The sequence below is a fragment of the Diceros bicornis genome, chromosome 18 (assembly GCF_020826845.1).
Source record: "Diceros bicornis minor isolate mBicDic1 chromosome 18, mDicBic1.mat.cur, whole genome shotgun sequence".
In the NCBI taxonomy this organism is placed as follows: Eukaryota; Metazoa; Chordata; class Mammalia; order Perissodactyla; family Rhinocerotidae; genus Diceros; species Diceros bicornis.
The window spans coordinates 18644654-18657022 of NC_080757.1; the positions used below are offsets into that span (position 1 = coordinate 18644654).

At 48.7% G+C, this 12369-nt stretch overlaps 1 protein-coding gene across 3 annotated transcripts in view; it reads left to right on the forward strand.

Moving 5' to 3' along the window:
* The window catches only part of PHF12 (PHD finger protein 12), a 38393-nt gene that overhangs the window by 24235 nt on the left and 1789 nt on the right, over window positions 1–12369 (forward strand). Inside the window, exons 6-13 of one of the 3 annotated variants that reach the window (XM_058560222.1) lie at window positions 536–668; window positions 2515–2679; window positions 5621–5779; window positions 6378–7173; window positions 8413–8538; window positions 9507–9650; window positions 10900–10998; window positions 11714–11796. In XM_058560222.1, the coding sequence (XP_058416205.1) occupies window positions 536–668; window positions 2515–2679; window positions 5621–5779; window positions 6378–7173; window positions 8413–8538; window positions 9507–9650; window positions 10900–10998; window positions 11714–11796 (1705 nt within the window). The other 2 variants (XM_058560223.1, XM_058560224.1) reach the window with 2 other exon arrangements.

The following is a 12369-nucleotide window of genomic DNA, read 5'->3' on the forward strand; positions in this document are numbered from 1 at the left end:
CATAATTGGCATTTGCTTAAGCTCCTTAAGCCCCTTCCCTTGAACTATGCTTACATGCATACATTACAAAGTCATTTTCCTAGCACAACTCTCCCTGGTTAGTTTTGCTGAGTGCTTCATGCGGAAGAGGAATCTTTTCTTGCTGTGGTATAAGACTCTAAAAAGGCTGCTAGTGATCTTTTTTTAATGAGGTAGTTGCTTTCTTCTAAGGACTAGAAAGATCAGAGTAGAGTTGGCTGTCTTCCTCCAGTAGGTACTGAGCATTGATCATTCCTGCTCTGACAGCCACTTTAGCAGTACTCCAAATAAACATTCACTTCCCTACAAGACACATTCCTCTTAGAGAATAATGGAGAGCCTGGTGGTAGGCCCCACCTTCATCCATCTTCCTAATCGTGAATGTAACTGAATCGTTGGGGGAGAAGGATGTGGGAGAATGTTGTTAGGATTAAAGAGTAGGGGCTGTTCCACAGTGCAGAGTTGGTTTGAATTCTCCTGTCTTGCCACAGAAATGGCCTACATCTCTTTTTTGCAGGAGTTGCCGTGTGGCCCCTCTTATCCAGTGTGACTATTGCCCCCTCCTGTTCCACATGGACTGCCTCGAGCCACCGCTCACTGCCATGCCCCTGGGCAGATGGATGTGTCCGAATCACATCGAACATGTGGTGGTAAGCACAGGAGTGTCCCTTACAATCCTGTACGGACACAGCTGGGGCGTGGACTGATTGAGTAGAAAGCGTAGTAAGGTCAGCTTTGTATCAGAGTTCACTGTAATCTCTCAGATACTGGTTTCTCCAGACCATCCTACTCATTTCTGATTATTTTGACATGCCTCAGCTGTGCATTTTCCCTTTTCCCACAATGCCTTATTTTAGCTACACAGGCAGACTTATTTAACCCACTAGTGCTTGGTTGTTCGTGAATAATTTCTCCCACAATGAATTAAGCAGTTGATGTTACAGCCCTAAAAGGGGAGTATATTAGATCCAACTTTATGCAGATAAATACTCTCATAGTGGTTGCTTCCATATTTTTCTGCCTCTTATTTTTAGAGGGAACAAACTAAGAAAGTTCTAAATTGTTTATTCTCGTACCTCAGGTATTAGCACTGGCAGTTAACTGCCCCATAACTTTGGAGAATTGGAGAATTGACATACATAATGGTATTCCAGACAGTCAACCATTTATTGAACGCCTAATGTGTCCTTGGCACCAAATGAGGCTCTTTCCCTTCTCTTTAATTCTTTACAACCTCCTTGTCATGGCACATAATAGGTGTTCAGTAAGTTGTTGAATGAATGAATTGTGTGTTGAGTGCTATTATCTTATCTCCCAGGATTCTTGGGTACATTTTCCAGACTGCTTCCTGGGGCTAGAACAGAACTGTAGTTTGCTATCTCCAAAAGAGGTTTAGGACATTTCCTTAGAGGCACTTAGAACAGTTACTCACAAGATTGAATGAGAGAGGACTTCAGGAGCTTTCCTAATAAAAGGTTATTGCTTAAGACATTGTCTATCAAATGGTGATAACCATGGAATAACTATTGGCCCTCAGCATGACAGTGTGCTTCCCACCTTGCACTGAGAGAAACTTCAGTTACAGAGTGTACACGTGGAAGAAAGGAGTTGCTTTGCCCTCTTAATTGACTAATGCTGCTCAGAAAGGACACTCCTGCTGAACCAGAAAAAAACAGCCATGAGTAGTCTAGCCAAATATGAATCTTAAAGAGCAGCTTTCCAGCAGATGAGAAATTATTAGTTGGGTAATTTTTTATTAGCCACTTAGGGGTTTTTCCTAATTTACTAATTAGGAAGCTGCCACACAGATTTTTTCTTTTGGAATAAAGTGTGGGGGACCAGATGAAGAAGAGGAAGAGTGGCATCATTTCTATAAGCTGCTTCACAAACAACTTTCTTTCCTCCCTTCGGCCTCTGAGAGCAGTCCAAGGTTTTCCACCTCCTATAGAGCAACACTGATAATCCAGATGGGTTCACTGATTCTCCCTGGTACCATGGAGGAGGAATAGGGCAGGGCAGACAGTATTCTAGCGCTGATCCCAGCTGTCAGCCAAGCTCCTGTATATCCTATGTGGGAAACAGTGCTGCTTCCTGTGGGAGAGAGTCCCTTGCTAAGAAGGGAGTCTGGGTCTCTTGAGGGCCAAGGCCTGCATTTCCTTTGAAACCTGTGCTCTGTAGGGTACAAAGGGTAGTCTGAGCTGGACAGAAGACTCAGAGGCTGAATTTGGAAGGGTGCTTCTTGGCTAATTCCCTGTTTTCCTGTCCCCCTCAAGCCTCTTTAGGGAATGGGAACATACCAGTCTTCCCTGGCTGGAATGGGCAGGGCTGAGGGAGAAAGTCTCATCCACATTCCCAGGCCCTCTGACGGGAGTGTTGACATACCAGCCCCAACCCGTTTGGCCGAGGGCTCCTATTTTTTAAACTTAGAGAGTAAAGTTAGTTGGGAGGGGGCTGACTTTTGAGGTTCACTGAGGACTGTGTCTGCTTTGTCCCTAGCTGAACCAGAAGAATATGACGCTGAGCAATCGATGCCAGGTGTTTGACCGTTTCCAGGACACCATTTCGCAGCATGTTGTCAAAGTGGACTTCCTGAACCGAATCCACAAGAAGCACCCTCCTAACCGCCGTGTGCTCCAGTCAGTCAAAAGAAGAAGCTTGAAGGTGAGTCACAACCTGGTGCAGGCAGGATGGTGGTCTCTGATTGCCTTCATGGGTTGCACAGAGGATCATGGTCTCAATTTCACAGATAGGGAGACTGAAGCCTCTGAGATTTGTCTTTTGTGTCTTAGCAAGTAATGAATGTGACCATGCATTTTAATACTTGAGGATGGTGGTCAGGATTATGAAGGCCAAACACCAAAGTAGGCCTTTAAACTGTGAGTCTCTAGTTCTCCTGAGGATAAGCATCCTTGGCCCCTCCCTCCAAACTTTAGATGTACTCTGCTGTTACTGCCCCTTGCCTGGCACTCATGCTGTCTGTTCCTGTTAGATGGCCCCTTTCCCAGAGCTATCTGGTGAGGTGAAGGTCGAGGTGATTAAGCAGAGGACCATGTGGACAGTGAGGAGCTATCCTAGCTGAGGAGCTTAGGAGGAAAATGTCTAAAGGAGAGTTAAACCTATTTTTCCAGGCTGCTGTTAATATATCACCAATACTCCAAATTGGGGCATTACTGTAATAATACCTAACATTTGTAAGCACTTGACAGTTGCTCAAGTGTATCTACAGAGATTGACAGAAAAATTTCCTTCAGTGAAAAGCATTTGGTGGTGTTGAGGCTGTTTCTCATAAACCATTCAAGCCCTTTCATTTAACCTAGGGAGCCCAACACTATATACCCATATATAAACTTGATTTTTCTCCTTTGAAATAATCCCGCAGACAGTGCTGTGTGCCAATGGAAAGCAGCAATTCTCAAATATGGCCACTTGGTGGCAGCCACACTTTAAAATCACATACGCCACTCCTGTCACTTCCAGTGGGTGTCAGCGCTAGCAAGATGTTAACTGTTGAAAATTGTATAACATACTCTTAACTGTGTAAATATTTACACTTCAGTGGAAACACCAGTTTTCCAAAATTAAATTAAGGTGTTTTCGGTTGGGGGTCGCATATATTAGAGGTGGCATGCCTGATACTTTAGTTAAACAGATCTAAAAGTGATCTAGACTGCATATGGTACCATGTAGATTTGGAAGAGAGCCTGGCTGCTGAAGGGAATAATAAGCCAGGAGGCCTTTATAAAATCCTGTCGTTTTATGATGCCCACTCCCCCCCCCTTTTTTTTTAATTTTATTTATTTATTTTTTCCCCCAAAGCCCCAGTAGATAGTTGTATGTCATAGCTGCACATCCTTCTAGTTGCTGTATGTGGGACGCGGCCTCAGCATGGCCAGAGAAGTGGTGCGTTGGTGCGCGACCGGGATCCGAACCCAGGCCACCAGCAGCAGAGCACGTGCACTTAACCGCTAAGCCACGGGGCAGTCCGCCACTCCCCTTTTGTAAATGTTTCCCTATTGAGGAAAATCCAAGGACACAAGTTGCCTGAAAAGCATTTTGTACTTGGACAGTTTGAGAGTGAAGTGAAGACTGTAGCACCAGAGGACAGTGATGGGCAACTGCTCCAGCTCTGTCCGGAACATTGACCTTTGTCCTTGATGTATAGCAGTGCAGGCAAAATTGGCTGAGAACTTTCTACCTTTATTGGGGGTTCCTCTTCCTCCTCCACGTTCACTCGTCCCCAGGGGCAACCTTAGACTAGCCTACCACTCCATTCCTCCCCCTCCCATTCCTGGGTGACCTCAGCTAAGCCCATGGCACTGACCACCACTGTTAATGGTGATGACTCTCAATTCCATGTTCCTTGCCTTTCTCCTCATATCCAGATTCATATCTGCCTGCCCATCCCACAGACACCTCAGTCTCAACCTGCCCAAGACCAAAAGTCTTCTGCCTCCAAATCTGCTCTTCCTCTTGTATTTCCTGTTTCAGTGAATGACAGCAATCTGCACCCAGTCCCTCAAGCCAAAATTCTGGGAGCCATTTTCAGCTCTTCTTCCTTTATCCTCCATAAGGACTTGGTCACTAAATCTGTTGGTTCTCCAGATGTTTTCCAAATCTACCAAGTGCTTTCACATCACTGTGCCTTGTATGCTGCTACCCTTATTTCCCCTTTGTCTGCCTGGAAGTTTCTTCTCGACTTCCGAGTCTCAGCTCAAATACTGCCTTCCTATAAAATCTTCCCTAATCCCCAGCTCCTGTCCTCCAGATAGAAAGTAGCACTCTCCTCTGTGTTTTTTATAGCTTCTTAGACATGCCTCTATTCTAGGACCCGTTACAGTGTATTGTGATGTTTCTGTGCTTATCTGCCCACTAGACTGTGAGCTCCTTGAGGGCAAGGCTTAAGTTTTATTCATCTCTGGATCTCTAGGACTTGGCACAGTGCCCAGGCTCAGGAGGTGCTCAATAAATGTTAGTTGAACGTACGAATGACTCTTTGCTTGTGTGGCTCTTTCATTCTTACATGGTGTGATTCAGAGTGTGTCTTCTGTCTTTGTGCAACAAAGAGGTCTTCAGTTGTTTCATGAGCCATGAATGAATGGATGACGAAAACTGACATTGATTAAGTGCTTGTCGTGAGCCAGGCCTCGTGCTGAGCATGTCCACTGTGAATATGACCTCACTTAACTTTTTATCTCCCAGCTGCTGCTCACTCACCTCCCAAACTTGATGCTGAGCAATAAGAGCCTGCAGTACCACTCTGAAGCCTTGTCTAGTGTCAGTTCTACACTTTTTAGGCCAAAGTAGAGGCAGCATGCAATGGTTTCTGGCTTCTGTAGGCCTTAGACCTTGATGAAGAAAAGTGGGGGACATGCCTGGTGTTTCCAGTTCTTTGCCTTCTCAGGCTGGTGTGTGTGTGCCAGAGTCAAAGAGATGGGAGCACAGAGCAGTTGCAGCCCACTGAGCTTGTCCTCAGTGAATCCCAGAGTGGATGGTGATCCCTTGGGCATCAGCACCACAGACAGAAGAGTGTGGCCAGGGCAGAATCAACTGGACATGTTGGCACTATCTCTCTCTCCTTCCTCCTTTTGTCTATCCTGAACAGGTTCCCGATGCTATAAAATCTCAGTACCAATTTCCACCCCCTCTCATTGCACCTGCGGCCATTCGGGATGGGGAGCTGATCTGCAATGGGATCCCTGAGGAATCACAGACGCACCTTTTGAACTCTGAGCACTTAGCCACCCAGGCAGAGCAGCAAGAGGTGAGTGAAGACAGGGCTGGGATTCCACATCCAGTCATCCTTCCATCTCTCCGCAGTTGTTATTGGAAGTAGCCTCAGTGTCATTCTCATCCCCATCTTCTACAACCCCACCCTCACCCCCCAAGAGTTGAATGTTCCAGAGAGAACCTCTGGCTCAAATCCTGAGGCAAGTAAGAGAGCTACAGAGTCCACCAGTCTGCTTCTCTCCATCGGTCCCCCACTGTGCTGTGAGATGGGCAAATCTGTCTTGTAGAAAGAGATCAGTAGACCCATAGAGAGGTTAGGTGATAGTGCTGGACACACAGCAGGTGCTTACGATACTTGCTGAATATTGGTCAGAGGTGGTTAGGGGCAGAGCCAGAACGGGAATCCCAAGCTCTGCTGACCAGGGTGTTGCCTGCTGAGTGTACCAACAAGTCTTGCTTGGGAATGGAAATGGAATCCTATCAGGAGTCAAGCACACCCTTTCTGGGCATTCGCGATGGGACCTCGGAAACAGTGTTTGTCAGCTCTGCTGTAGCCCTGGCCGCTGTGGCAGGAAGGACCAGCGCCTCCCAGGCCTCTTACCCTCCTCTCCTCTCCTCTCCTTCCGTTGCAGTGGCTCTGTAGTGTTGTTGCGCTCCAGTGCAGCATATTGAAACATTTATCTGCTAAGCAGATGCCTTCGCATTGGGACTCTGAACAGACAGAGAAGGCTGATATTAAGCCTGTTATTGTGACTGACAGCTCAATCACCACCTCCCTGCAAACAGCTGACAAGGCACCTATACCTTCCCACTACCCTTTGTCCTGCCCCTCAGGGATTAGCACCCAGAATTCCCTGAGCTGCTCTCCACCCCCCCAGCCCCCAGCCCTAGAGGACATCAGCTGCAGTTCTTGTGCGGAAAAATCCAAGAAAGCCCCCTGTGGGACTGCCAACGGGCCAGTGAACACAGAGGTGAAAGCCAATGGCCCACACCTCTACAGCAGCCCCACTGATTCCACGGACCCCCGGCGACTTCCAGGCGCCAACACCCCCCTGCCAGGCCTCTCACACCGGCAAGGCTGGCCCCGGCCCCTCACGCCACCAGCAGCTGGGGGGCTTCAGAACCACACCGTCGGCATCATTGTGAAGACAGAGAATGCCACTGGCCCCAGCTCTTGCCCCCAGAGGAGTTTGGTTCCTGTCCCAAGCCTGCCCCCTTCCATTCCCAGCTCTTGTGCCAGCATCGAGAACACCAGCACTTTGCAAAGAAAGACTGTCCAATCACAGATAGGACCTCCGTTGACAGATTCAAGGCCACTGGGCTCACCCCCAAATGCCACCCGGGTGCTCACTCCCCCCCAAGCAGCAGGAGATGGTATCTTGGCCCCAGCAGCCAACCAACGATTCTGCTCACCAGCGCCATCATCAGGTGAGTACTGCTAAGCCTTTCATGATCTTCCTGGCAAATAAGACTTAAGATTCAAAAAACACTTACATCCCTGTGAATATTTCAGAGGACTTTGATCTCTGTATTATTTGTCCTCCCCTCATTTCTGTGGTAGAAAAGAAAGCACATGTTAACTTGTCCCCATTTTATAGGTGAGACTGCTTAAGCTCTGAAAGCTTAAGTGATTTCCTTAAGGTGACCTACCACGTCAGTGCAGGATTGGAACTACAGCCTGGGTCTCCTGACTCCATCTTCCCACACCTTTCAGGCCTAGTCGTCTGCCTGTTTTGTTCTGTCACCTTAGAGGAAGGCAGCATGCTCTCTGGAGCCACTGTGGTTAGCCTGAGGTTCTGGGTCATGGCCTCGGTGCTTCGTGATCCACACCAGAGGCTAGATCCTCACCTGATCCATATTCTCAGAGCCAGCTTGTTTGAAGGGACTTTCATGTCAGGAAAAGCAGAGATAGAGAACAACACTGCCTTTCAGAATAGCTGCAGGATGGGATGCCCACAGAGGTTGGTGTGGCCCAAAAGCTTGCCCTCAGGCCCAATGCCAAAAGGTAGTTCCTTACATCCTTACTTGGCCCAGTGTGGACTTGCTCTCTCAGCTGTCCCCAGTCAGCACTCAGGACCTCAAGGTTGCTGACCCCAGCATCTGAACCAGGTTTCAGATGCTGCTGGAACCCCCTGTGGTCTCTCCCGTCTGAACTGAAGCTGGCCTCCTAGTCAGCTGGGAGTCTCGGTGACCAGGTGACTGTGACTTATCTGCATGGGGGCCCCTGGTCCCAGGATGGCCCATACTCAGGCTCTTTTCAGGTTCTGTTTCTCTCTTAACACCAACCTGGATAGATTTTGCACCCTGTGAGTCGAACTTCAGTAGGCAGGAATTGCAGGGGCAGGCACCACTTATTTAAATGAGTAGAGGCAACAGGAGGTAGCCATGGCCCAGAGAACGAAGCTACCCTACCACATTCCCCAGAGCAGTAGATTTCACTGGTTCTCGGTCCTCTGGAGACTCCTGCGTGCCCGGGTGCATTGTCGTTCCATCTGCCCTTCCTCACCACGCGTTTTTAGCTCTAGGAGTTCCAGAGCCAATGGGGTGAGAATCAAGAAGGGAACATCACCTTGGGTCCGAAATCCAGACCTGTCTCGGCAGTGGGGGATTGGACCGGTGGGTTTCCTTCAGGCGACGTAAGTAACAGTCTTCCTGCTCCGTCCCCAGATGGCAAGGTCAGCCCCGGCACGTTATCCATAGGAAGCGCTTTAACCGTACCCTCTTTCCCAGCCAACTCTACTGCCATGGTGGACCTCACCAACTCACTGCGAGCATTTATGGATGTCAATGGAGGTGAGTGAGTGAGCCGCTACTACCACCAGCTGTTGGGGTGAAAGTGCTGTCCCTACGCAGCATTCAGCTCATTTCAAAAAGGGACAGAACGGGGGGCCGGCCCGGTGGCATAGTGGTTGAGTTCGCACATTCCGCTTTGGTGGCCCAGGGTTCACAGGTTCGGATCCCAGGCATGACCTACACACTGCTTATCAAGCCATGCTGTGGCAGGCGTCCCACATACAAAGTAGGGGAAGATGGGCACGGATGTTTGTCCAGGGCCAATCTTCCTCAGCAGAAAGAGGAGGATTGGCAACAGATGTTAGCTCAGGGCTAATCTTCCTCACCAAAAAAAAAAAAGGGGAGGGGGGACAGAAGAGGTGCCTGGTCTCAGAGGGCTGAGGAGATGGGTAGGGGAGTAGGGTAGGAAAGAAAGCTCTTGCTCATATCTCTGCCTTACACACATGCATATACACATAATCAAAGATGAAGGCAGAGCAGAGCCAAGCTGAACCAGTGAGACGGGAAGAAAATCACTTTAGGCAGATCACCTGGACTTGCAGAATAAAACCAGGAGGAGCTTCACTCCCACAAGATGGACCTCATCTATGAGAAACCCCCAAAGTCGAGGAGAACTGGGGCAGATTTTTGAGGGTGGGTAGAAAATCTGAGCCTCAGTATCAGACATCTGGGCCCTCCACCACAGACAGGCAAGTGGTTTATCTTAGTCTATCTTTCTACTTTACCTAAAATCAAGCTACCCAACTGCAGGAGGCATCAGTACAGGCTGCGTTGGTGCCTGTCTCACTGCAAATGGCTCGTGAGATGCCCAGCTCCAGATCTTTGTACCACTTTGTACTCTTTGCTGTTTGAGAAAAATCACTTGGCTGGATTTCAGAAATGCTGAACCATTTGCTCTGTGACCCTTACCTACTTCTGCCTTCCGTTTCCTCCTCAGCTGCTTTTTAACCTTTCTCTTTGCTTAATAGAAATCGAGATAAATATGCTGGACGAGAAGCTGATCAAGTTTCTGGCCTTGCAGAGAATACATCAGCTTTTCCCCTCCCGAGTCCAAGCTTCACCAGGCAGTGTCGGGGCACATCCACTGGCTTCTGGAGGGCACCAGACAGAAGGTACGCATGCTCACATCAGCCACCACACCACACCGTCAGATCTCCCCTCTGTGTGAACAGCCATCTCCCCCTATGAAGAATCTCAGCTTTCAATATCTCAGTCCTCCATGTGTGCCTTTAATGGGCTCAGTAAAGCCCCATGGTTTCTTTTCTCAGAAAGCGGGAACAAGATGGCAACCACAGCTTTCAGATCAGACTCCAGGAAGTCTACTGTAACTCTCTTTCATATATGTACACTTTGAGACACAGAAAGCAACTACGAGTGCCTTTGGGTATATATGGTGTGCTTTCTGCTCGATTGCTTTCAAATATTTGAATTAGAAGGGTTTCCTAGAAGGGAATTTTTCAAGTTCAAGGTGAGAAACAGAATAACAGTTGGGCTAGCCTTCTGGAAATGCATCCCAAAACTTTAACTCTGCTTAGGATATCCCTTTGAGGATTAGTCGATAAGAGCTGTGATACTTAAAAGTGTGGTCCCCAGACCAGCAGCATCAGCAACACCTGAGAGCTTGTTAGAAATGCAGAGCTCAGGGGCCGGCCCGGTGGCACAAGCGGTTAAGTGCACGCGCTCCGCTGCGACGGCCCGGGGTTCGCCGGTTCGGATCCCGGGCGCACACCGACGTACCGCTTGCCATGCTGTGGCGGCGTCCCATATAAAGTGGAGGAAGATGGGCACGGGTGTTAGCCCAGGGCCAGTCTTCCTCAGCAAAAAAAAAAAAAAAAGGGAGGATTGGCAGATGTTAGCACAGGGCTGATCTCCTCACAAAAAAAAAAAACAAATGCAGAGCTCAGGCCCCACCTCAGACCTATGGAATCAGAATCTGCATTTTAACAAGATCCCTACCTGATTCGTATGCACATTAAAGTTAGAGAAACATTGGTCTGTGCCTTCTTTTTTTTTTGCATGGCCTCCCTATAGTATCAGCTGGTATATCCCCGATAAACCAACCAGCAACCCAGGAATTTAAAGTACTATCATCCTTGAATTCTGTGGCCATCTTCAAAGATGGTGCTTCTTACCCCGTGTTGAAAATGCTGTGTGTGGGGAGAGAAGGCCTCACCATGAAGCCGCCTGGTGTCAGATGTGAGTTTGGGAAGATGACTTTTCCAGTGGGATTATTTTCTCCAGACCATGAACCAAAGGTCCAGGTTCTCTTGGTTTATGTTTGAGCTACAGGTTCTGTTGGTTTGCGTGTCGGTCCTAAGTTCTGAGTATCTGAATGATCCTTTCCCTATGTTTGTCTTATAGTGCAAAGAAAGGAGGTACAGTCTCGAGCTGTGTTCTACCCTCTCTTAGGGTTGGGAGGAGCTGTGAACATGTGCTATCGAACCCTCTACATCGGGACAGGTGAGGGCAGCTGGGAGAGGCGCTGAGTCTGTTCAGCCCTAAATACTGACACCCTTACCCACAGAGGCTAGAAAGGGGTGAGGGAAGCTGACTGGTTTGACCCAACGGATGTCCAGACAAAAGGGACTAAGAACAGAGACTCGCAGCTGCTTGTCTTCCCTGACTTAGGCCCTTTTGCTTTGTGCCCAACGTGGCATCAGGAGAGAATAAAGTCACCTCTGACTGCTGCTCAGTGAGGCATTTCAAACACTGCAGGAAATACCTGAGGAAAGGGCAAATGCTTTGTCCCTGGAGGTCTTTGAAAAAGTGATGGGGCTCACACATATCTAACCTTTAGTTAGCCCTATATCTTCTACAGAGGGACAGACAGACTAGCCTTTAGCCTAGAAATTTCCCTTTCTTTCAGATGATATGATTTATAAGCCCTGCACCCCATGTGCTCTCATGGAAATATCCCATCCTCTTCAGTAGCTCATTGTTCCCCTCTGGGCAGCAGCCACATGTTATAAAGCAGATCAGCTGGCAGGGACAGCTGTTCTTTGGCAGGAGATTAGAAAAGACATCAGTTTTTGTTGAAAAATACAAGGAGAGTGCCCTGAGCTACCTGCCCCTTGAGGTCTTACTAGTGCCTGCCCAGAAGCTAACTCCCTCTCCCCTACACATGCACCTTACAATCTGTTCTCTGCCTTCCTTTTCCTCCACTGCCACGTTGCAGGAGCTGACATGGACGTGTGCCTTACAAACTATGGTCACTGTAACTACGTGTCCGGGAAACACGCCTGCATATTCTACGATGAGGTGAGGGATGGGGATGGGGTGAGAGGGAGCTCTCCCAGCCTGAGGCAACTCCCAGGGGCTGAGATTTTGTTCAGTGCCCTGGGGTGAAGGGAAGGGGGTTGGGGGTCCTTTCCTTTTCTTCCCTCTTTCTCCTTTTCTTTTCATTCCTGGAGAAGAGTCTTGGTGTAAAAGGGCATCCTACCATGGCTACTTGCTCCTCAGGTTTCTCCTGAGGTTGGTCACAGGCTCAGCAGGGGGAGCCCACCCTAAAGCAGGGAAGGGAACCAGCATAAAAGGAAGCCAAGCCCTCTGGGTGTGTCCCTGTGAGTTTCATCATCGTCATGAGCCAGTGAATATTATTTCAATAGGAGCCAGTGCTGAGGAGGCAGAGTAAAGGAGCGATGGGAGAACAGGGGGTGTGGGGTGCTAGGAAGGAAGGCTTCCGGAAGTGAGTCTTGAGCCCCATTCTAAAGGAACAGGGAAGTGGGGCATGATTGGGGAAGAAAGAGAGAGCTCCCCAGATAGAGCAGCACAGTCTTCTCCATATGTCCTCTCTCCCCTTAGCCCCAGGCCCCACGCAGCAGACCACACATC